Source organism: Mandrillus leucophaeus, unplaced genomic scaffold (assembly GCF_000951045.1).
Source record: "Mandrillus leucophaeus isolate KB7577 unplaced genomic scaffold, Mleu.le_1.0 Scaffold843, whole genome shotgun sequence".
Taxonomy (NCBI): Eukaryota; Metazoa; Chordata; class Mammalia; order Primates; family Cercopithecidae; genus Mandrillus; species Mandrillus leucophaeus.
In genome coordinates this window covers 742,892-768,978 of record NW_012109175.1, presented here as the reverse complement: position 1 = coordinate 768,978, position 26,087 = coordinate 742,892, and the positions used below count along the sequence as shown (strand labels likewise).

At 37.2% G+C, this 26,087-nt stretch overlaps 1 protein-coding gene across 3 annotated transcripts; it reads right to left on the bottom strand.

The window, feature by feature from the left end:
- On the bottom strand, positions 1–24,727 carry SGOL1 (shugoshin-like 1 (S. pombe)). 3 transcript variants are annotated; one of them, XM_011968445.1, is made up of 9 exons: positions 24,486–24,542; positions 22,442–22,590; positions 22,164–22,360; positions 17,092–17,168; positions 15,424–15,482; positions 13,106–13,912; positions 9,979–10,168; positions 9,661–9,752; positions 1–205 (listed from the first exon to the last, which is right to left on the bottom strand). In XM_011968445.1, the coding sequence occupies exons 2-9, from the start codon at positions 22,581–22,583 to the stop codon at positions 138–140; spliced, it is 1,632 nt and encodes a 543-aa protein (XP_011823835.1). In that variant the 5' UTR covers positions 22,584–22,590; positions 24,486–24,542; the 3' UTR covers positions 1–137. The 3 variants fall into 3 exon arrangements, with proteins under 3 accessions (XP_011823835.1, XP_011823836.1, XP_011823837.1); XM_011968446.1 differs by lacking the exons at positions 1–205; positions 24,486–24,542 and adding an exon at positions 24,557–24,727 and having other exon boundaries at positions 8,407–9,752; positions 13,862–13,912; XM_011968447.1 differs by lacking the exons at positions 1–205; positions 13,106–13,912; positions 24,486–24,542 and adding an exon at positions 24,557–24,727 and having other exon boundaries at positions 8,407–9,752.
- Positions 24,728–26,087: the final 1,360 nt, after the last annotated feature.

Below are 26,087 nucleotides of genomic sequence, written 5' to 3'. Positions count from 1 at the left end.
AAGCTAGAATCTATTAAAGGTCTGCATACATTAGTGAACGCATGGACTAAAAAAGTTTTCTAAGGATGTGAAGCCCCTGGACTTTACCTCAAGCAGATTTGGGTTTCAAGTTTTCATTCCCTACAGTCTGGGAATCTCTAAACAAATTCCCAAACATAATATAAAATAAAAATTGCTTCTTTGGTAGGTGATACCTCCAGGGCTCCTGGTAAAAGCAAACACAAAATCAGTCTACACAGATGTTTCTACAACCTAGTCCTTTCAGAAGGAAAAATAAGTTCCATGAAGGATGAGCTCACAATAAAAACTTAGAAAATATGTGAGCAAATAATTGAAAGTCAGCAGATACAACAAATATCAGAATTAGAGTGCTTATAATTGCTAAAAATAGAGAACAAAACATTAAGTGACAGGTTAAATAGGTTGATATAACCAAGGATAGAATGAGTGAACTGGAAGATAGAACTGACGAAATGATACAGAAAGAATGTAGCTAAAGAGATGGAAAATATGAAAAAGGAGTTAAGAAACACAGGTTATAAACAATGTGAATTCCATCAGGGCAGAATATTGGTTTTGGTCACTGAGGCATCCCAAGGGCCTAGAACAAGGTCTAGCACAGTTGTTCCTGACTATTATTAGTTAAATCAAAGCCCAAAAATTATGAGATATTGCATAAGGAGAGAATGGGAAAAAGGCAACATTCAACAAGCCAATAATTTTTCATAATAAAAAGCATGAATATTTATAACCATAGTGAATCCCAAGCAGGATAAATTATTGACTTCCACTTCTGCCTATGAAGTCCTCTACTATGGGACTTGTTCAGCCACTATAAGCAAAAAGGATGGAAAATATTAATCAACTTTTTCAGAAATTGTGCAATAGCTAGTAAAAGATGATGATTCCAGAGAGAAGGAAAATAAGCAGTGAGTCCCATGTTCTTCCTATATTTCTTCCCAACGTAGTTTCAGAATTGTGAGACAAGGAGTGAGAATCCAGAGTCCAGTAATATCACTGAGTTGAAGAGACAGACTGAAGTTTGGAGAGGCCGCTAATGTAGAATTTGCTAGCAGAGTAATAGACAGGAAAGAGCTATGCAGAGAAAGAGCTCCAGAATTCTGTCTCCTGAGTGTTGACTGAATACTAATCCATTCATGTGTAGGATGAAACTTCATGTAACTATGGAAAGAACTGCAGGGTAAAGAACAATTGCAGGCAGTTGTGAGCCAAACAACACTCAAAAGTAATACTTTGAACAGGCTTGGGAATCATTCAAGCAACCAGCAGCCAGAATGGACAGACCTTGTTGAATAAATGGGACATTCAGTGAAGACCCTAGATGCTTCATATCTTTGTACTGGGGGTAAGTGAGCATAGAGTGAAAGGTCCCATAGATCTGCCCCAAAAAACTTAAAAGCAAGCCTAATAAAGATGAAGCTGATCTCTAACAAACTTAATTGCCTGACAAAACAAAGTTAACTCTTTAAAGGAATACAAGAAGATACAGCTTATACAAATGTAAAACTCCCAATGTACAGTATCCAATTTAAAAAGTTACAAGATATACAAGGCAGGAAAGTATAATAAATGACTAAAACAAAAATAGGCCAATAAATGTTGATCCAGAAATGACAGAGATAATGGAATCGGCAGATAGCGGTGTTAAAATAGTTATTCTGAACATTATATACATGCTCTAGAATGTGAAACATGAATACAATAAAGAGACAAATAAAATATATATATAAAATAAAGAACCAAACGGAATTTCTAGAGGTAAAAAAAAGAAAATACAATATCATGACAGAAAAAATACACTGGATAGGATTAATACACGATTTAAAAAAGCAGAAGAAACTATCCAAAATGAAGCCCAGAGGGAAGAAAAGACTAAAAATCACAAGAGATTTGGAAAATACTTTAGACTAAATGACAACATATAAAAATTTGTAGGGTGCAGCTAATAGAGTACTTAAAGGAAAACTTACAGCATTAAAAATACTCATATTAAAATAAGAGAAGTCTTAATTCATAGTACCTTAAGAAGTTAGGAAAGGGCAAATTAAATCCAAAGTAGAAGGAAGAATGTCAAAGAGTAGGAATCAGTGAAATAGAGAATGAATAAAAAAGAGATACATCACTGAAACTAAAAACTGGTTCTTTGAAAGTCATAAACTTCTATTTAGATTGATCAAGAAGAAAGCACAAATAATCCCTTTTCCTGTTTGGACAAAAGAGCGCAGCTTGCTACCACCACTCGTTTAATTTTACATAAATACGTTCTTAGAGACTGAAGCAAATCTGACAGATTTTCAATGTGAAAATAAAATACAAAAACTTTTCTTGGAGTTATTTCTAACAGAACTAAGATCAGAATCGTCTGAATCATCAGAATCGTCTATTTTGGAAAAACTGGGTTCATCAAATGAATCTTCGACCAACAACTGTTCAAGAATGATGTAACATCACACATAGGATTGCTTTGTTTTCTAGAATTTGACATTTTCAGGTTTTGAGAATTACTACATTTTCTAAGTGGAAATATAGTACTACTATAAACAGAATGCTATATATAGAATATCTTTTGTTTCCAAAGTCAATATACTAGAGTGATGGAAAAACAATAAGAGCGAGCTTATTTTGTGGCAAAGTTATCTTTGGGTAAACGCTGCAGCCACAAGTGCTGCCAGTGAATATTCTTGTGGCAAATGGGAAAAAGGTTATCAATATCAGGAATGAAAGAGAGGAGGATAACTAGAGCTCTTACATGCAAGACAAAAAGTACAAGGGAATATTATGAATAACATGTCAGACAATTTGATAACTTAGATGAACAAAATCCTTGTATAACACAAATTAGCAAGACTGTCTAAAGAAATAGAAAATCTAAACATCTCTGCATCAACTTTAAAAATGAATTCATAACTTAAAACGTTTCTACAAGCAAAAGTCCTAGCGCAAATAGTCTCACTAGTGTGTCAAACTTTCAAGAAAGGAGTAATATCAATCTACACAAACTCTTTCAGAAAACAGAGGAGGTGGGAGGACTTGTGAACCCCTTTTATGAGGCTAGTATTATTACCCTGATAACCAAAGCTAGAAAAAAGTTTAAAAACCATAAGAAAACTATAGACCAATAACTCTCACAAACATAGATATGAAGGTCTTTAACAAAATATTAACAAAATTCAGCAATATACAAAAATGATGTTATGACTGAGTGATGGATTTTTCCCATTAACTCAAGGTTGGTTTAACATGGGAAATCCATTAATTTAACTCACCATATTAAGAGAATAAAAGAGAAAAAAAAAATCATCTCAATAAAGTAGCTGACAAAGTTCAACAGTCACTCAAGATTAAAAAAAGAAAAAAGGAAAAAAACCTCCCAGCAAAGAAAGAACACAAGGAAATATCTTCAGTCTGAGAGGTTATTAGTGATCACTTACAGCTAATATCACAGTAATGCCCTAGGACCAAATGCTTCCTCCCAAAGTCGAGAAAAAGGCAAAGACAAGGGCTCTTCTCACCCCTATTCAACATTATGGAGGAAGTTCTAGTAGTGCAGTAAAGTAAGAAAATACATGCAAAACAGAAAGACAGAAGTAAATTGCCTTTATGTGTAGACTTTAAGATCATGTACAAAAAAAATCCTAATGGAACTGCAAAAAATGGTAGTAGAACTAGTGAGTGAATTTAGCAAGGTCTAGGTATGAAAATCAGTTGTATTCCATAAACTAGCAGCAAAATAACTGAAAATTAAAAATAATACATTTATAACAAGTCAAGAATATAAGTTGCGAAGGGACAAACTAACAAAATATGAAGAAAAATTAGAATGACTAGACTTCTCAACAACAAAATCAAGTCTGTAAGAAAATTAGTAACTCTTAACCTATACCTCAGGAATGAGGGCAAAATTAAATTCATTTTAAGGGAAACACAGAATTTGACCATTATCAAAATGACATAAAGAAAAAGTAGAGTAGTTTCTTAGTTCACTGGTGTTGCTATAAAGGAATACCCGAAGCTGGATAATTTATAAAGAAAAAATGTTTACTTGGCTTACAATTCTGGTGGCTGGAAGATTGGGCATGAGGTGAAAGTCTCAGGCTGCTTCCACTCATGCTGGAAGGCAAAGGGGAGCTGGCACGTGCAGAGATCACATGGAAAGAAAGGAAGCAAGAGAGAAGTAGCACCAGTCTCTTTTAAACAACCAGCTGTCTGGGGAACTAATCGAGTGAGAGCTTACTTATCTCCTCCTCCCAGTGAGGGCATTAATTCATTCAGGAGGGACCTGTTCCCATGACCCAAACACCTGCCATTAGACCCACCAGCAACACTGGTGATCAGATTTCAACATGGGACTTGGAGAAACCAAATTGTAGCAGATAGAAAGCAAAAAAAAAAAATTCAATAAAAGTAAAATTATAGCAGTTATCACAATACATGTACATTTACAACTCCCAAGGGAGAAAAATTAAACAGATTTAATAATTAGAGAACCTGTAAGACTTATAATCATTAAAAAAATGGTACAAAATTTCCCCATGAAAGCATAGAAAGATAAGATGGTTTTGGTGTCAAGTTCACCAAACTCTCAATAGGTACAACTTGTTCCCACAGATACCAAAAATACAAGGTATATACAAGAAATTATATAGGCAAATTTTAGTCATGATCATAGACACAAAAAATCCTAAACAAAATGTTGGCCGGGCGTGGTGGCTCACGCCTGTAATCCCAGCACTTTGGGAGGCCGAGACACGCGGATCACTTGGTGTCAGGAGTTTGAGAACAGCCTGGCTAACATGGTGAAACCCCAACTCTACTAAATATACAAAAATTAGCTGGGCATGGTGGGCACACGCCTGTAATCCCAGTTACTTGGGAGGCTGAGACAGGAGAATCGCCGGAACCCAGGAGGTGGAGGTTGAGGTAAGCCGAGATTGCACCACTGCACTCTAGCCTGGCTGACAGAGCGAGACTCCTCTCAAAAAAAAAAAAAAAAAGTTAGCAAACAAATCCTACCTATGTATTAAAAGAATTATGACTTAGAAGAAAACAGAAGGAAAAAAATAGACAAATTGGATTCAATCAAATTTCAGAACTATTGTACATCAAAGGACACTATCAACAGAGTAAAAAGGCAACCCACAGAATGGGGGAGGACATTTGGAAATCACGTATCTGATAAGGGACTAATATCTAATATATATACAGCCTAAAACACAACAACGAAAAATAGCCTATTGGATTTGAATAGACATTTCTTCAAAGATACACAAACTTTAATGTTCATTGATGGATAAAGAAAATATGTATACATACAATGAGATATTACTCAACCTTAAAAAGGAATAAAATTTTGATACATGCTATAACATGGATGAACCTTGAGGTTATTATGCTAAGTTAAATAAGCCAGACACAAAAGGACAAATATCCTATGATTCCATTTCTGTTAGTTACCTGAAACAGTCAAATTCATAGAGATAGAAAGTAAAAGTAGTGGTTACCAGAGATTGGGAGAGAGAGGAGAAGGCAGAGTGATTGTTTAATGGGTACAGAGTTTTAGTTTGGAAAGAAGAAAAAGTTCTGGAAAAGGGTGTACAATCATGTACTTAATGCTACTGAATGTACTTAATGCTACTGAACTTTACAAATAAAATGATCAAAATGGCCAGGTGTGGTGGCTCATGCCTGCAATCCTAGCACTTTGGGAGGCTGAGATGGGAGGATTGCTTGAGGCCAGGAGTTTAAGACAGGCCTAGGAAACACAAACAGTCTCCAGCTCTACCAAAAAAAAAAAAAAAAAAAATTAGCCAGGTGCAGTGGTGCACACTTGTAGTCCTAGGTTAAGGGGATCCTTTGAACCCAGGAGTTTGAGGCTACAGTGAGCTATGATTGGCCACTGCACTGCCGTCTGGGTGACAGAATGAGAATAAAAAAAAAAAAAAAACCTAAAAAGATCAAATGATAAATTCTATGTACATTTACCACCTCCACCAACACACAAAAAATTGTGACTATACAATATACCCAGCATAAAGCTAAACAAAGCAATGGAAAGAAGCTCATTCTATGACAAAGCTAGGAATATTCAGCAGTGGGGAAAGAAGACATTAGTCAATGAATTCTGCTGGGACAACTGGTTATCCTCGTGGGAAAAAATAAAATTAGATCCCTAGTACTCAAAATAAATGCCATATGGTTTAACGACCTTAAAGCGAAAAACAAAACTGTACAAATTTTAGACAAAATCTTAAGAAAAAAGGTGGTAGAGGATACTAATATTTCAAGCTTCTAAATATCAAAGGGAATTATAAGCAAGGTATAAAAAAGGGCAGAGATTGAAGAAAGATACTTAGAATACACGTAAACAGAAAAAAGGACTAGTATGTAGACTATATAAAAAATCCATAGTTTTACATTCTAGTAGAAAAGCAGGGAAAAGGTATAATAATTCATAAAGGAAGAAATGAGAATAATAAACACTTGAATTCTCATAAGTAATTAAATCAATGAGATACAAGTTCATAGTAATTAAAACAGAGAGAGAAATAACTTCATACTTCCTGGCTTGGCTAATTTTAATGTCTAATAAAACTAAGTGATTGACAGCGTGTGCTGCTACTGGAATTTAGAAATTGCTGTTAGGACAGTGATATACTCCTTATAACAGAATTGGTGCAACCACTGTAGGAAGCAATTTCCTACAGTTCAATATACTCTACAACCGAGCAATTCCCCTTCTAGGTATTAACTTTATAGAAAGTTAAGCATTTTAAGTGTACAAAGATGCAGAATGTTCACTGCAGCACTAATTTGTAAATAATAAAGTGGAAATGAATTGTGTCTGAAAAGAAGAAATGAGTATGTCTGATTTATATAATAAACTGTACAATGATGAAAATAATCTACATCTGCCAACATGGATAAATCTCAAAAACAATGCTGAAAGTCAGTTGTAAAATGATACGTACAACATAATATTCATATAAAATGTTAAGATATAAAACAATACTTAAAAGCCTATGGATAAATATGACAAGATTATAGGAAAATTAAAAATACAAACACTTTAACACTGATTTTAGGATAATGATTGACTCTTGTGATGAAGGTAAGGGAAGGATCACAGCTAGATCAGAGTGTCAGAGCAGAATGATCTTTAAGGCAAAATTAAAGTACTCAATGGTCTAGAGCAGGAGTTGGCAAACTTTTTTGGTAAAGACCAGAAAGTAAATATTTTAGGACTGTAGGCCAAGAGGCAAACTCAAGAATATAATGTAGGTACTTTACTGGGGTTCAAAGTTAGTGCTTCTATCACTAAAATTGATTTCAAGTGTTTGCTTTTTTTTTTTCAACTATTTAAAAACGTAGAAACTCTTCTTAGCTTATAGGCCATCCTGAAGCAGGTGGTGTGCTAGATTTGGCCATGGTCCAACTGAACTTTCTGTGATGATGGAAATGTTCAATATTTCCTCAATTGTCTAATACAGCCACATGTAGCTACTGATCACTTGAAAGGCGGTTACAGGGATTGAGAAACTGACCCCTTTTTTTTTTTTTTTTTAAGACATTGTCTCGCTCTGTCGCCCAGGCTGGAGTGCAGTGGCGCGATCTCCGCTCACTGCAAGCTCCGCCTCCCGGGTTCACGCCATTCTCCTGCCTCAGCCTCCCGAGTAGCTGGGACTACAGGTGCCCCCCACCACGCCTGGCTAATTTTTTGTATTTTTAGTAGAGACGGGGTTTCACTGTGTTAGCCAGAATGGTCTCGATCTCCTGATCTCGTGATCCGCCCACCTTGGCCTCCCAAAGTGCTGGGATTACAGGCGTGCGCCACCCGCCCAGCAGAGAAACGGACTTTTTTACTGTCTAGTCTTAGTTTAAGATAGCTACTCTAGTGTTTCCATGAATTTAAAGAATAAGTATAAAGGGAGAGTAGTAAGAAAAAAAACTGAAAAATTAAGAGACTGTGATGGGAGACTAGGGTATATGAATCAGTGATGAGGGGGCTAGAAAAATCGGGGATGATGAAAAGGATTTCGGCTCTAACTGACATAGAATACAGAAAGATAGGGAGATAACAGCCAAGAAAATCTGAGATATCAGGATTAGAACGGTCCCCCCATAAAATTATAATTTGTGAATCATGAACTGGGAGATTACACAGAGAAAAGTTGGGAGAGAGAAGTGTTAGGCTGAAAGTATGGAGGGGAAGCTGAGAGTTTCACAGCAATGACTACTGAAAATACTAAGGATTAACTCACCTAGATCACACCCCCGCCCCCAAAAAAGAGAATACCAAGGGGAGGGGAGAGGAAATGTCCAAGGATGAGAATAGTGAAGACAGAGAGATATTCTATTTTTGATATTTAAAGAATAGAAGGAAAGCAGTCACTATCTTATACAAGCTTTATTGCTCTTTAAAAATGAATAACCTACAAAGTTTTAAAATTTAAAGAGGTATATACAAGTATAGACATCAAACTTTCTGAACTGAACTAATTCCCTTTCGTTGGTTGATCAAAAATATGCAAAAACCCTAAATATTCACACATTTAATCTTTGAGATTTCTGACTAAATAAGGAGCTATCCTGAAAGTACATGACATTTGTAATTTTATTGAGGCATCACTCTGAACATACAATTAGAGCTTGGGGTTCAGAACTAGTCACTTACCTAGTCCCTGAGCCTAAAAAACAATAAATTTCTCTAGTCATTTTTCCATACACATTTTATCTGAAAAATTAAATACAACAGTGGTATGAGGAATTCATAAACAACTTAGGGTGTACCCTACTGTAAATATCAAAAATGTATTCTACTCAAATACTACACAGAGTTTCAAAAGATCCACAATAACTTATTTTACTTAAATACTGTACTGAAGGGTTTCAAAAGATCCTCTTAGAAAATCATTCACTTTAGTATCCCCCACTTAAGGGAAAAATAGAGATGCCAGAAGCTTATAACGAAAATATCTTAATTTGAGTAATCATTATTCATTTCTAAAATGTTTGTATAAGATATATTTTGGGCCGGGTGCAGTGGCTCATGCCTGTAATCCCAGCACTTTGGGAGGCTGAAGTGGGCAGATCACCTGAGGTTGGGAGTTCGAGACCAACCTGACCAACATGGAGAAACCCTGTCTCTACTAAAAATACAAAATTAGCTGGGCGTGGTGGCGCATGCCTGTAGTCCCAGCTAGTCGGGAGTCTGAGGCTGGAGAATAGCTTGAACCTGGGAGGCAGAGGTTGCAGTGAACTCAGATCACGCCACTGCACTCCAGCCTGGGCAACAAGAATGAATTTCTGTCTCCAAAACAACAACAACAAAAAAAGATACATTTTGACCAACATTAAGAGGTTTAGGCAGCATAAGAAATCGGTATGATGATAATGCTTAAATTCAGTTATTTATATTCAAAAGAAAAAACAAATTAGATTTATTAACATTTTAATACAAAACATCCCATTTGAAGCATAGTTCTGAAGAAACATTTATGAGCTAGGGTCCTGTCAAGAGAATATTCTATGGCAATGGCTCACTCTGTGTGCTCTTACAGATCTTCTCTTGAAGCAACAGAAAGAGGTGTAGATTGAATTTAAACAATATCCAACAAAACATTCATTGTATTTGTTTCATACTTTTTTTAGAACGTCTCAAATCCTTTTTCTGCTTGAAAATAGGAGAATTCAAAAAGCACAAATCTGTAAAAGGGTCCCCTCTTCTCAGTTTCCTGGAAGAGTAAAAAGAGATCTCAGGCATAATATAAGCATCCCAATATTAACTTACTCCTCAGTATCAAGTTATGGTAAAATACACCAATTTTAAATGTTACCACTTCAGTTTTTTAAAATCAAATGTTTTTATTTCAGAAAAAACTCATTATTGAACAAAGCTCCATAACCTTATTCCCCCGACATGTATCATTAAAAATAAGTTCCCACAAACCAAATACTTACGAAGCGAGGGTGGGCTCCTTATAGTTGACGCTGACAGTGCACCTACGTTTAGGCAGAGCCACTGCTGGGCTTTCTTTATTCTTTTTTGGAGAAAGAGAAAGCCTTCCGATTTTCACAACAGGATACAAGGAGACATTGGTGATATCCTTCAGTTTAAGATGAGGTGACTGGTGAGTTTCAGGTGGTGTACCTACAAAATAATTTTTACTGAATGATTTAAAAAAAACCCACACAGGAACTAAAATTGTACTCAATTTTATATATCTTAACTGTATACAAAATCCAGCATTTAATAACAGAATTTTTTTTAGATGGGCTCTCATTGTGTTGCCCAGGCTGAAGTGCAGTAGTGTGATCTCAGCTCATTGCAACCTCCACCTCCTGGTCTCAAGCAATCCTCCTGCTTCAGTCTTCTGAGGAGCTGGGACTACAGGTGTGCACCACCATGTGCGGCCGATAATACATTTTTTTTTTTTTTTTGGCTTTTTCATCATTTTTTCCTCTTCCTTTCAAACCATTGTTGAAATATTAATTATAACAGAACACTTCACTAAAACGTAAAATTCTTCTAGGATAGCTTGGGCATAATAAGTTAGTTTAACCATGGAATTTCATTTTAGTCATACCTTGCTATTTGGAATCAAGTCCTCTCTCTTTCAATACCAAGGTTTTTATCAAGTCTCTTCCTATAGTCTTATAAAGCCGCTAAAATTCCTTCTATTAAACAAATGAGAATTCTAAATAACAGCTTCTGTGTAAACCAGGAGACAAACTAGCATGTTAAAAAGTTACTCAGTTTTTTTCCCATCATAAACATCCAAGTATACTTTGGAGCTACACCTATATTGGAAGGCAAATGTCCAACACATAATAAAGACACTGCAAAACAATCTCCTCAAATAGCTTTAAAAAGCAAACTGTACCCCCAAAAAAGTAAACTATAACCGTGAAATGACTGTATACTAAGAGCCATATGCTCCAGTGTTATCTGGTTTTTATAGTCTGTCCTGTTTGTTGCCACATAAATATATTGTACTGTATTAATTATTCCAACTTTCGGTTTGAGAAATATATCTTATGGAACAACATCAGATCGGTTGCTACATTCTGGAAAAATGCTTCTCAAACTTTAATGTGTATATGAATCCACAGGAGGACTTCTTAGTGGCCAGGCACGGTGGCTCACGCCTGTAATCCCAGCACTCTGGGAGACCCGAGGTTGAGTTTCAGGTCAGCCTAACCAACATGGAGAAACTCCATCTCTACTAAAAATACAAAATTAGCCCGGCGTGGTGGCACATGCCTGTAATCCCAGCTACTCGGGAGTCTGAGGCAGGAGAATAGCTTGAACCCAGGAGGTGGAGGTTGGGATGAGCTGAGATCGTGCCACTGCACTGTAGCCTGCGCAACAAGAGCAAAACTCTGTCTCAAAAAAAAAAAACAACCCCACAAAGATGCAGGTTCTGACTCCAGGGTATGGGATATGGCCTGAGATTCTGCTTTTCTAAGAGGTCTAGGGATCAAACTCTTGAGTAACACTATTTTAGAGTATATTTTTTTCTTTTAAAAATGTATTTTTTATGGATTTTATGTATTTTTATGGATACAGGCTCACACACCTGTAATCCCAGCACTTTGTGAGGCCAAGGCAGGAGGACTGCTTGAGCCCAGGAATTTGAGACCACCCTGGCAACACAGTGAGACCTCATCTTTACAAAAAGTAAAAAAAAAAGAAAAAAAAAATTAGCCAGGTATGCCTATAGTCCCGGCTACTGGGGAGGCTGAGGTGGAAGAATCACTTGAGCCTGGGAGGTTGAGACTGCATTGAGCCATGACAGTGACAGTGCCCTCCAGCCTGGGTGATAGAGCAAGACCCTGTCTCAATTAAAAAGTGAACAACCACCAAAAAATCCCAACTTCTTCTGGACATTTTCAAATGTACACAAAGATGGCAATAACAGTATAATAAACTCTGAGTTACCTAGGTTCAATAATTATCAACACTCTGCCAATCTTGTTTGATTTTTTTTTTTTTTTTTGAGACCGAGTTTTGCTCGTTGCCTAGGCTGGAGCACAATGGCATAGTCTCGGCTCACTGCAACCTCTGTCTCCTGGGTACAAGCGATTCTCCTGCCTTAGCCTCCCGAGTAGCTGGGATTACAGGTGTGTATCACCACGCCCAGCTCATTTTTTTGTATTTTTAGTGGAGATGGGGTTTCACCATGTTGGCCAGGCTGGTCTCGAACTCCTGACCTCAGGTCATCCGCCTACCTCGGCCTCCCAAAGTGCTGGGATTACAGGCATGAGCCAACCCTGCCAGCCTACAGCATATTTTTTAAGAAGATACTTGCCTGCTACCACTGACTAGCCGATTTAGAAAGTTGGTTCGGTTTTTAAGGTTTTAATCTCCTTATAAACAAAATAAGCATCATAACACCTGTACTTCACAGAATTGTTCTGAGGATCAAATAAAATGATATAACAATACTTTGAAAATGATACAACTTGACTATGTATGTTAGTTTTACTTGTATTAACTAAAACTGCCAAATGAGAATCTTTGTGGACAGGTGTAGGTTGTATTATGAACATCTGAACTATGCCTACTTTTGATCTCATAAAATATTTTCTGAGCCAGTTTTTAGAGATGTTGTACAAAAGAATACTAAGTCTATCAATTGAGGAAATCTTCACTAACTAGAAGATTATTTAAAATCATAGTTCCTGTCAAATTTAATATAAAACAAGGCCATTAAAATAACAAGTCACTGGATTCAAATTTGATTTCACTTTCAAGGGGATACTTCAGGTAAGTGTATAAAAGCTACTTTAATTCAACCTAACTCCACAAAAGAGTCCCTCTGTCCTCTTGGGAGTCCTTATTTACTGAAAATAAAAATTCTGTCTCCACAACAAGCAATCTCTGAATTAGGTCAGAGCAATACAACTGTGATTTCCACACCCAGCCCCACACTGTTTAATCAGACCATAACTTCCCCCAAAGAGAGACAGATGGTAAGTCTCCAACCTCCACCAGAGAAACAGATGGTAAGTATAGTATATAAGCATCAGGAGTGATCATTTATCACAAACATTAAAAACGCAGGTAAACAAGTAGATCACTTACTAGTAGGAGTTTTTGTTGGCTTAGAACCCTCCGTCTCTTTTTCATCTGTATATTTCAGTCCTCTTTTAGCTAGAGGCCTGGTGACTGGTCTTGTACCTGAATCGCTGGTGGGATTCTGAATGTACTTGCAAGTGGGCAAATAGAGGTCATCGGAATCATCTCCTGAACCACTTGATTCACAGAGGCTCACTTCAGACTCATTGTTTTTTTCTCTATTAGAGTCATTGCTCATTTTTTGTCGGAAAGGAGTAAGATGAACACCCTCTTCCAAATTAAAATTGTAAGCATCATTGCAACTGACAGATTTGTGCATTTTCTTTTTGGAAACAGTTCTTTTATTTTCACTTTTATTCTCTTTATATTTTGATATAGGTTTTGATTTTCTCCTGTTAGCTTTTCTTTTCTCTTCTCTTTTTCTTTCTTGTGTATCTCTTTGCTTACTTTTAGTTTGTTCAGATTTAGATTCTAAAATGTCTTCTTTTGTTTTAGTAAACGTTCCTGGATGAATCAGCTTTGAAAGTGATAAGTTAGCTTGGTCCTTGCTCCATTGACAAACATTGTATTGTACATTTTCAGGCATGTTTAGTAGTGGGTCTAAAAATCCAACTCTTTCGAATTCAAAAGACTTCCCCGCCAAATGACTGGTTTCAAAATCATCCAAGCCATCAAACTGACATACACTGTTACAATGTTTCTTTAAACTACTACGGACAGATACAGTTCTAGGTAAGACATTATCAGTGGACTTAGCTTCACCTGAATCAAAATCAAATCCCAGTGTTTCTTGAGGAATAGTAGGTATCTGATCTGAGAATTTAAAAAATAAATTAGAAAAATAGTTTGACTTTGTGGAAAATTGAATTTCAAGAACTTTAGAATTCAAAGTAAAAAACTGAATGACCAAAAATCATTCGGTAGTTTTCCTACATTATAAAATCTGTAAATAAAAATCTGGGGAACTAAAATAATACCATCTATTTACTTGTCAATGATCAACTGATGGCTTATATCTGACATGTGAAAGAATCTTGTACAGGTTCAGTATCCCTAATCTGAAAATATGAAATCCAAAACTTTTTCAGTACAGTCATGATGCTCCAAGGAAATGCTAACTGGAGGGTTTTGGATTTCAGATTTTCAAATTGGGGATGATGAACTGATATAATGTAAATATTCCAAAATTAAAAAAATAAATCCAAAACACTTCTGGTCCCAAGCATTTTGAATAAGGGACACTCAATCTTTATAATCTTTAAAAATATTATAGGCCAGGCACAGTGGCTCACTCCTGTAATCCCAAACTTTGGGAGGCTGAGGCGGGCGGATCACGAGGTCAGGAGATGGAGACCATCCTGGCTAACACGGTGAAACCCCGTCTCTACTAAAAATATATATATATATATATATAAAATTAGCTGGGCATGATGGCGGGCACCTGTAGTCCCAGCTACTTGGGAGGCTGAGGCAGGAGAATAGCATGAACCCAGGAGGTGGAGCTTATAGTGAGCTGAGATTGCGCCACTGCACTCTAAGCCTGGGCAACAGAAGGAGACTCTGTCTCAAAAAAAAAAAAAAAAAAAATTATAACAGGCTTTTATGTGCTTTTAAAGAAAATGAATATGTGTTTCACTGAGTACAGATTCAGAGAAGTACAACCGCATATTCCAGAGTGGGACAAACGAGAAAGTGGGAGCTAAGTTGTTCTTTGAAAAATAAATAAGATTTGGATAACTAGAAAGCTTCTCAGGTAAGAAATATAATCTGTATTTTAAGGAAAAGTGAGGCTATGTCCGGTTTTGCTATTCAAATACTATCCCTTCTTCGAAGCTTAGTTCAAGTGGAGGAGATTGACATTTGAGAACACAGACATATCGATTTAAAAGTAGTAAGAAGGGGATAGCTTTGGAGTTCAACTTTGATTTTAAATACTAGCTCTTAACATCTAGACTTCTTCATATGAGATACTTTACCTTCTTGAGTTCCTATAAAACGGGACTAATGTACTTATATTCCTAGGTTGTTGTGAGGGTTAGGTGAGATTATGCAGGTAAAATGCTTAACATAGAGCTTGACACATAGTAGCAATCAGTAAATTGCTGCCATAGTTATAGCCAAAGTTTCAGATTACAGATTTGACATAATAAACATATTTTAAAACTCTATTACTCTGTGTAAAATAAACAGATTTCCTTTGAGAATACCAGATGAACAAATTTAAAAAGTTTAGGAAAAAAGAATTAGAGAAATTTAATTGTATTATTTGTTCTCAAAGACCTTATCTTGCCCTTAATAATATTTTTAGATTTTCACTTGATTACCTTCTATTTGAAATGACTCTCCTTGTCCTGGAAGTTCAGTTTCTTCAAGAGGAATTTGCCTTAGAAAATACCAATGAAAAAACAGAAATTTAATGATTATGTAATAAAAACAAATTCAGTATTTTCCTAATTTTTCTTTCCTTTAGTATCATTTCATAACTCGATTTCAAATCAATACATCTATTCTGTATCAAAGGAAACCAAAGGACACTTATGCTGATTATAGGGAGATTGATTTGTTATGACATTCAACTCCTACTTGAAGAACTAACCTATCAAGTTGGATAGTTCCACCTGAAAACATGTTATATAACTCAATTTCATTTAACTAAGGAAACAGCCAATGATAATTAATTTGTAAAATGTTTTTTAAAAAATGTAGTTTGATCACTCTTTAGGAGCCTGCTTTATCATTAGCAGAGCTATGATTTGTTTGTAATATATGCTTTTATGGTGCTTAACTATTGAACTCTTCTGAAGTTAACATTGTTCATTTTCTTTAAAAATGTTGTTCTTTACTTCATGAAACATGAAGTGTTCTTTATACTCTAACACTATTACTGGCAGTTTCATTCTAATTGTAATTTTATTCTTTATTCGCTGTAGAGAATTTTCCACTCTAGACATTGAACAGATTTAGGTAATGGCTGTGGTAACTAATAACTATTTTAGAAAACTTCTACAAACGCGATTACCTTATCTTACTTTTTGTCCACAACATAAGTTTGTCAGATCTTAAAGTCCAACAGTTTAAAAACTACTAATGATTAAAAGTAATCTACGGCAATAGAAATCATCTTAGTGGTTACTTCTGTGGAGAAGGGGATGGACTTGAAAGGCATACAAAAGAACTGTCTATGGCAGTAGTTCTCATCTAAGGGCAATTATGCTCTCCAGGGAACATGTGACAATATCTGAAGTCATTTTTTGTTCTCCTGAGGGATGTTACTAGGATTCATTGGGTGGAGGCTATGGATGCTACTAAACATCCCATCATGCACAGACAGCCCTCTACAACAAAGAATTATCTGGCCCAAAATGTTAATAGTAAAAACACTATGTCTTCATTGACATTTTTGTTTCACGATATATACATTAGTCAAACTCATCAAACTGTGTAACTGTGATCTGTGCATTTTACTGTTTATAATTAAAGCTTAATAATTCATAAACAAATAAATAAAGTACATTTGATCCAAGAGAAGGGGACGAGGGTATAGGTGATCTAGAAAAATGAACTGGATCAGCGAGACAATGGGACAACTGTGTTAAATATGATGTTTCATTTATTTATTTATTTTTCCCCCAAACCAGACTATTTATAGGGCTGGCAAAACATCTCATTTCAATAGCTAATCCTTCTTAAAATAAAAACATGGTACACAGAAAAGTATGACTGAAGGAAAGTATGAAGTAGAATTAAAAATTCTGGTAAGGCTTCTTTTTCCTAGGCATCAAAAAAGGAGTGAAATATGAGAAAAAGGGGTTTAGCTTGGCTATATGTGATAGAATTTCAACACATCAAATTCTCTTAAATATATTCTCAGCAGAGAAAGCATCAGACTACAAATATAAGAGTTGACATGATGCACATTTCCTTTCATAAATGAATCACAGAATTAAATCTTTCTTAGTATTAATAATCATAATAAAGAATTTGATACTAACGGTAAATCCTTCACAAATAAATTTCTGGAGTTGTCATCGCTATTGGGGTCCATTCCAGAGGAACATATTTCCTGGTTCTGTTAATGTGTTAAAACAAAACACTGTTATAACTGAAGTATTCAGAAGAAAGCATTAACTTATTCAACAATATGCACTTGTTGACAGTCTACCATGGTGCCATGCCATAGTTCTAGGAACTGAGTCTATAAGAGCTCAAAAGCAGAGTAAGTCTTATCCTCTTAAAGCTTACATTCTAGTGCAGGGAAATAAAATTTTAAAAAGAGAAGACATATGTACAAAATTTCAGATTGTGATAAGTGCCATGAAGGAAATATCCAGGGTGAGGTGATAGAGAGTAACTCAGGTTGGATTGCTCTTTTAAATAGAGTGTATCTGATATAAATCAAAGACTGCAAAGGAGTCAGCCACTGAAAGAGCAGGAGGAAAAGAAGGCAGTGGAAACAGCAAATACACATAAGAAAAATCTTGCTGTGTTTAGGAAAGAAAGGCTGTTGTGGCTGGAACATAGTCACTGAGAACAGTAGGAGATACACATGCAGAGGCCACATAATGTAGGGCCTTGAGAACCATGAGTTTAGATTTCAGTCTAAGTATGATGGGAAGGTACTTAATATTAAGAAAGGAAGTAAACTGATTTAAGTTTTTGAAAGATCAGTCTGAATTAAAAGAGGCCAGGGGTAGAAAGAGTTGAGACATCATCATAGCATATCTGGCAAGACATGGTATCAGCTAAGATTAGAGTCATGGCTATGGAGGTGAAGCCCAGTGGAAGGCCTTGAGATGACAGGTCAAGCTCAAGGACTGAAAAGGGATGGAGGTGGGAACAATGAGGGAGAGGAAAGCCTCTTGTGGTTTTGGACTAAGCAAATGAGTAGGCTACTTTACTGAGATGAGTAAGACTTATAAAGGAAGGTAGGAAGTATACAGTATCTTTGGGGGAGGCAAGGGGAAGTTGTGCTTTATATAAGGTATGTTTGAGATCCCTTATACATCTTTAAGTGGAGATAGCAAATGGTGGCTGTGTGTATACGTGTGTATGTGTTTGTTTTTAGATTCTGTACTATAAACTGGGAAGGCATCAGCAGACAGTACATAAAGCTATGACAGGGTATAAGATGAGTCTACAACAACTGGCATTTATTCATTTTTTGAAATAAAGTCTTGCTTTGTCACCCAAGCTGAAGTGTAGTGGTGCTATCATAGCTCACTGCAGCCTTCAACTTCTGGGCACACGTGATCCTCCTATCTCAGCTTCCCAAGTAGCTGGGACTACAGGTGCATGCCACCACAACTGGCTAATTTTTATTTTTTATTTTGTAGAGATGGGAGTCTCGCTGTGTTGCCCAGGCTGGTCTTGAACTCCTGGGCTCCAGTGATCCTCTCACCTCAGCCTCCCAAAGAGATCAGATTACAGGCATGAGTCAATGTGCCTGGCCAAGAATTGACATTTAAAGGTAGAATGAGGAAGAAATCAGCAAAAGAGACCAACATGGAATAGTCAGAAAGGTAGAATAAAAACCAGGGGAGCATAATATCATAAAAACTAATAGATCAAAGTATGCCAAGTAAAGAGTGGTCCCTGTTTTACATATTATTACTGCAAGGTCAAGAAGAAAGAGAAGTTACCACTGAATTTGGTAACATGGAGGTTTTGGTGACCTTGACATGCAGTGACAACAGAATGGTAAGGATCAAATCTAGATTCAGAGTGGCTGCAGGCCAGGTGTGGTACCTCATGCCTGTATTCCTAGCATTTAAAGAGGCTGAAGCAGGGGGATTACTTGAACCCAGGAGGTCAAGACCAACCTGGGCAACACAGTGAGGTGGTCTCTACAAAAAAAAGTTTAAAAATTATCTGGGCGTGGTGGTGTTCCAGCTATTCAGGAGACTGAGGTTTGGAGGAGCACTTGAGCCTGGGAGGTCAAGGCTGCAGTAAGCCATGATTATGCCACTGCACTTCAGTCTAGGCAACGGAGCGAGATCCTGTCTCAAAGAAAAAAATAAAAGAGTCATTTCAAATGTGAATGGAAGCTGAGGAAGTGAAGAATATACTGTTTTCTTTTAAAAAGTTCTGCTGTGAAGGGAAGCAAACAAATGAGGAGATAAAGAAATATGAGACGAGGAGAGGTTTCATTACTTTCTTCTTCTCTAAGGTTGAGAGATATGAAAGCACATCTTTATGATGACTGAAATGATCCAGTGGAGAGGGGGATATATGGAAGAGAGAACAATCTTCCAGGAATAAAGTTGTAGAGGAGGTGAGAAGAGAAAATCTGATGCATGGGCTAGGGAGCGGCTGGGGGTGGTGCTTGCCTTTAGCAGGAACAGGGGCCATTCTGCCACTGTAACAAGAGGGAAGATGAAGAACGTAAGTATAGAGGTGGATTTGTAGATCTCTGTTACGAAGATGACAATTCTCACTCAATTCCTAAGAAGTCAATTCCAATTTAATTGAATTATCTTCTGAAATTTGATGAACATATGTTGACATTATAATAAATAGGCTAAAAATGTTCATTAAAAACAAAACAACCAGAAATTTAATCCCATTAAAAGCTTTCAGTCAGGTGTGGTGGCTCATGCCTGTAATCCCAGCACATTGGGAGGCCAAGGCTGGAGGATTGCTTGAGACCAGGAATTCAAGACCAGCCTGGGCAACATGGCAAGATCCTGTCTCTGGCAAAAAAAAGAAAAAATTAGCCAGGTGTGGCAGTGCACGCCCATAGTCCCACCTACTCAGGAGGCTGAGACAGGAAGATCGTTTGAACCTGGGAGGTGAAGGCTGAGTGTGCGTGAGCCTGGGAGGTGAAAGCTGCAGTGAGCTGTGATCACACCACTGCACCCCAGGCTGGGCAAGAGCGAGACTCTGTCCCCTGCAACCTACCCCAGCCAAAGATGACAACTTTAAATTTGATATCAATGTAGCTAATGTTCTGAAACGAATATTAATGCAGGTAAATAAAAAAGAACATTTAACTACATACTAAAATAACTTAAAAACAAGTCATTAAAAAATCTATAAAATTAGGGAACAAAAAGGCTGTTAAAAATTACCTAAACGTTAACTATTGCTAGGCTAGGCAAGAAAACATTCTTGTAAAATTCTTACGTTTTAAGCTTCTCCATCACTGCTAAATTGATTTGATAAGCACTGAAGCATGGGTGTACAATGAGGTTGAGAATGAGTGACACAAGCAATTAGTATATAGCAGAAAATACAAACGTTGACATTCTAAATGCTAAGAATATATTTGCGTAGCAACTAACAATGTTTTTAATAAGTACTCAAAAACCACTGAGCTGCAGTAATAGAATTTTTTCCCAACTGCTTTTGTAATTATCTCATCGAGTATTCGCTTCCTACTATTTCTGTTTTTCAGCAAAAACTTTGTAAAAAGAAGAGGAAGATTCAAATGCCTTTAGAGGAACTGTTTCCCCCTACTAGTTGACTGAACAAGGAAAATACAAAATTAGAAAAGATTACATTCTGCGGGAAAAAAAAAAAAAGTAATCTACCACGCCTAGCACAGTGGCTCACGCCTGTAATCCCAGCACTTTAGGAGGCTGAGGTGGGTGGGTCACTTGAGGCCAGGAGTTCAAGACACCTGACCAACATGGCAAAACCCTGTCTCTACTAAAAATATAAAAATTAGCCAGGTGTGGTGGCACATGCCTGTAATCCCAGCTCTCGGGAGGATGAGGCACGAGAATCGCCTGACCCCAAGAGGCAGGGGCTCCAGTGAGCTGAGACTGCACCACTGTACCCCAGCCTGGCGACAGAGCAAGACTCTTGTCTCAAAAAAAAAAAAAAAAATATATATATATATATATATATGTATATATAAACCTCTCATGAAGGTAAAGAAAATATACCTAATCTTTATAGAGGCAGTTCTCAAATATACCATATATGTACTTATTGTCTATGTGTATATATACATATATATTACATGTGTCTTAATCACATGGAGGAAAAAAAAAAAGGAATCAATAGGGAGTGAAGCAAGAACTCTTTCACTGACTTCTCCTGTCAATAGAGAAGTGATGTTAATTCCATTTTCAATTACCCGCCCACCTCCTCCCACCCCCAATATCCCTCCCCTAATCATTATGTTCTCACTCTCTTATCTGACCTTCCGGTCTAAGTGCCAACTCAAATGTTTTCACTGGTATAGCGAAGCAATAGCCACTGGGAAGAATTTCAATGTTCTGTACACCTGACACTCACCACTGCTTTTTTTCTTTCTCTGCCCCATTTCCCTGGCAGTGGCTACTGGAAAAAGGGATAAATAAACTAGCTCATCATTACTTTTTTCATAAGTAATGACACACATTACTGTGTACACAATAATACACAATGGTACAGCAAGACACAAAGAATATCCTAAAGCAAACCTTCTCCATATCTGTTATATTTTGGCTAGTAGGACCATATTTGAACACCTTCTTTACAATCTCAGACAAAAAGAAAATCAGATTGAAAATTTGAGCAGCAAAATGTTTATGATCTTACTTGTCTGGGAGTGAACAGTCTTCTCTACTTAGTCAACAAGTAGGTAAAAACGATTCTCCAAAAAGCACTTAAATACTCCCTATGTCCTAAATAAGGGTAGTTCTTATAAAACCCCACTGGATATAGCAAAACAAAAGGCTAAGGTAAAAGCTAAGATAGCATTGATTAAAACTTCTGGATGAGTCCACTTCAACTACCACTTTTATATCTTTAGCTTAGTTGCACTATTTTTGACTCACTTAGTTGAACATTCAAATAGAGCAGCAATGCAAAAGGCTAAAACTATGTCTTCTGCATCCTGTCTTGCTACCTGCTTTACGAATGAAATAGGCAGGAACAGGCTTCAATCACCTATATGCTTGAAGCTTTCTTAACTGGCCAAATGCAATAGCTGTGCTCTGAAGCACCAAAGAAGGATATTTTAAACAATTCATGCATAATTGAGCTATCAGTAATTCATTTAAATAAAATAATTGGTCTAAACTACTTATTCATGGCTTAACTAAACTAAGAAATTCGGCCTCAGTAATGAAAATACCTGAGCAGGTTCTTCTGTTTGTTGTGATGTAAGTTTTCCTTTCAATGCATATAGCTGCCATGTGAGATAGTAACATTCTTTTCTCAGCTGTAGGATGATATCTTGGGCTTCTCTCACTTTGGATTTTTCATTTTCCAAAGCTAAAACTAACATTTTGTTGTTGTCTTGGTAATTTTTCAGCAGTGTAGAAGTGTTGGCTAAAAGAGGATAAAAAAATTTATCAGTTATTAAATCTAAACTTAAAAGTGATATAAAAGGACAACATAAAAATCTCTTACTGATTATTTGGCATGGTGCAGCTATAAAAGACCTGCGTTTGCCAATCTCTGCCAAGTTTTTATTCCTTTTCTCTTTCATTCGCTTCTTTATGTCTTCAAGACTATCTTGAAAGGACTTCTTCAGGCATCTTTCCTTGGCCATCTTTTGCCTAAACAATAAAAAATAATTTTTCTCAGAGAGAATATTATCAAATATAAAACTTTAAAAAACATAGGCTGTTCATAAAGAATGCATTAAATAGACTAAACTGTAGAATTAGCTCAAAGTAGATAGTTAACTAACTTGATAACATAAATTTTCCCCTTTTAAAATCTCATTCATATTTTTGATGTTCTCTCTTCCTCCTCAGGCACTTTATAGAAAAGTTTTATTGAATATAGATTTCCAACCCAAAGATTCCACAATATGCCACTTATTCATTCTTTAACAAATAGTCACTGTGGCATATATGCCAGACACTATTGAAAATGCTTATTATTATATCTTGATGCCATTATTATTTATGCTTCTTAAAGAAAATGTTTAGGACCAACTTTTAGTGCTTAGGCTTATAGCATTAGTCCTGAGGCAATTATATATCTGGGTTTTGTTTTCCAGCTCTTCTTTAATGATTAATTCATCACATTAGGTCATTCAACTATTTTTCCATAATTAGATAATTTTAACCTAATTATCGCTTATGATATACACACACTCTCAAGAAAGTCAAGGTGATCCTTAGAGGTTTAAACTGTGTAGCACTACATACAATTTTATTAGGCTATTGTAACAATTACAGAGCTAGAGCAGGAACTTGGGCAGAAGAACACTCCAGTATTCTCAAAGTATGGCTAAAACTTAGGGCTGTTAACTCCCAGTGAATTATGAACATAACAAATCAGACATAAAATACTGTTGTACATACAGTTAAACGCTGAGTATTAAATACATAAGTATACTTAATCTTTCAATGTTGTAAGTCAGGTAGGTTTTAGCATGCTACTAAACATGTCAAACCACTTTTCAGAAACATCTTTTACTCTAGATTGCACTTTGAATATCTTAAAATTGAAAAAAAACTTGTTTCCAATAATAATGTATGCATACAATTTTCACCACAAAGGATATCGTTACCTTCTCTAAGATAGTCAAACATTTTCCTAAACCTTACACTTTCTTGAGTATGTTCTCCAGGCCTTATTTTCCTCTATGCAGTGTCTGGAATCTTAAATATAGATATTGTAGATTAAGAACTTTCTACCAAGGTATATACAATATATACTGGGAGGTTCCTAGCAGAGATAGGATAGCTATTTTTAAAAGCACTAATGGTAAAGGGGTTGTTTTACACAATTAAGTTAGAATTGGAGATGTTTGAGAGTCATACAGATTAAGTTACTGATCTAGTTTAGTTAAGGTATTTTAAAGTTTTCGTTATTACTTTTAATCAAGCTAAAATCACAAAAGAAACTTTCCATATCAAAAGTTTTATATCCTGTCTAAATTAGGCGATGGTGTTAGTAGGGGGTGTGGTAGACAGAAGGAATGAAAGCAAAGACAGGCTACAGCGCGAGATGACGGTCTCAATCTGTAGAGTACTCGCGTAGCGCTCTGGATTCAAAAGAACCTAGCATATTTGATCTCCGTTCATAATTATCCAATCAGTTCTGCTGCGAAGACAGCCAGGTAGGACACTAGTCAGTGCCGGCCTCTTCAGGGTAAGTGAGAAAGAGAATGGCCTGGACAAGGAGGACGTCAACGGTATCACGCTGCTCAAAGAACTGCTGTCAATTTTCTTGCGTTGAGCCAGGCTTTTAACTACCGTAAAAAGCTTTATTTGCACATCACTTAATCTACACAATTTTGCAAAGTAGGATATTAGGGTCTCCATCTATTTAACATAAGAGGAAGACAGAACATCTGAACGGGCAGATCGAGTGGCTGAACCGCGAAAAGCGCGCGGCCAATGGGACTCCAGAGCCCGAGCTTTCGGCCACCGAATTTAGAACGGTATTGAGAACCCAAGGGAAGTCAAACACGGATCACTACGCCCTTGTTTCCCACCTTAAAACCTACTTCCTCCTCCTTCAGGAGGCGGAAAGCCGAAGGGAGGTGGGGCTGGTCCAGAACCATACCTTGGCCACTACTTCTGCAAGAGCTATCTTCCTCCTTCTCACATTTCAGGGCTCTTCGAGGCTCTCCCGCGCGAGCCACGCGCAATGAGCCCTCCAGGACCGTACCACCGTACCCCGTCGCCTAGAACTACCGTCGCCACATTCGAAATTTTCCGCCTCGTTCCTCCATTGGTTGGCTGGGAGGCGGTCACGTGCACCCAACACCAACTGGCGCTGGCAGAGTCCCGCCCCGCCAGGCGACGTCACGCGGCGCAAACTCGCTCACGTCCACATCCGGGCATCCATCGGGCCCGGGGGCGGAGCCGGTGGTCGGGTCGCGGCGACCCGCCGGGACCTTTTCCTCAGAGACGTGAGGATTTGACGGGTGGAGTCACTCCGAAACCTTTAAGACGGGGTGTGATCGGTAGTCCAGAGCTTCCTGTTTCTTCAGTCTGACAGTTTCCAGTGTCCCAGGTTGTGCTCAAAGCCTTTCTCCTGTGAGAAGAATCTTTGGTTGCCTGTTAAAGCGGTCAGCCAGCTTGCAACACGGAAGCAGCTTTTAGGGGAATTAAAACCAAAGCAAGGAGCAAATTCTGGATTAAAGAGGTATTAGGGAAACTGCAGATACCTGAAAATTGGAGCTCCATGTTTCTCTTTGCCGGCTACCTCTGGCTCTTTAACTCTTCTCGAGAAATGGCACCAACATTCATCCAGTTACCGACTAGAAACCTGATAAATCATCCTTAATGATTCTTTATCCTCTCTTAACCTTTGCCCATCCTGTCAGTCACACGGTCTTCTCAACTCTACTTTCTAAGTTTCTCGCATGCCCACTTTTTTCCCCCCAATCCAGCTTCCAGCCTAATCTTATTCCCAAAATGACACTAGTACCCACTCTGACCGCAGACTCCCTATATTCTTCATAGAGTAATATTTTTACAAAACAAGTATCAAATAGGAAACTTGACAGTGGCTCCCTATTGCATTTAAGGTGAAGTTCAAACTCTTTTAAGATATTTTGTCCTTAAAGAGCCCCACGATTCCTGGTTCCACCACTTGTACATTTTCTTAAAATTCTTGCCACTTTTGCCAATACTGTTCTGTCAAGAACAGTCTTTCCCTTGGCCTGACTTTCTCATATGTATACTGAAGTTTCACTGTACAGATGAATTCTTCCAGAAAGACTTATCTGACCCTAAAGCCCCTTCGTATCTGTTTTACACTTTCTTAGTGCCCTGCATTTTTGGAGTATTCCTTGTGACACTGACTTGTTCATTGCCTGTTTCTTGAAGTTGAATAGGGGCAGGAACTACATCTGCTTTATCGATAGCTAAATTGTCAGCATCTCGTTGCAATTTGAAGTAGGTAGTAAATATTCACTGGGACAATAAAGGAACAAATGAAAACGTAACAAATGCTTTGAATCTAGGCATTCTTTATGAAGGTGTGTTGTTGTTTTTTAAAGGTAGCTAACACGTGCTTGCTCTAATCTAGGGACCGGTCCTAGCTTGAGTGGAAGAGGCTGAAACACCCTTCTCCAGCCAACAACTCC

Coding starts and splice junctions, on each gene's coding strand:
- SGOL1 (XM_011968445.1), bottom strand. CDS start 22,583: ATGGCCAAGGAAAGATGCCTGAAGAAGTCCTTTCAAGATAGTCTTGAA. Junction 13,913..15,423: donor AGAGTCATTTCAAATAGAAG/GTAATCAAGTGA, acceptor TTAAATTCTCAG/ATCAGATACCTACTATTCCT. Junction 9,753..9,978: donor AAGGAGCCCACCCTCGCTTC/GTAAGTATTTGG, acceptor TTACTCTTCCAG/GAAACTGAGAAGAGGGGACC.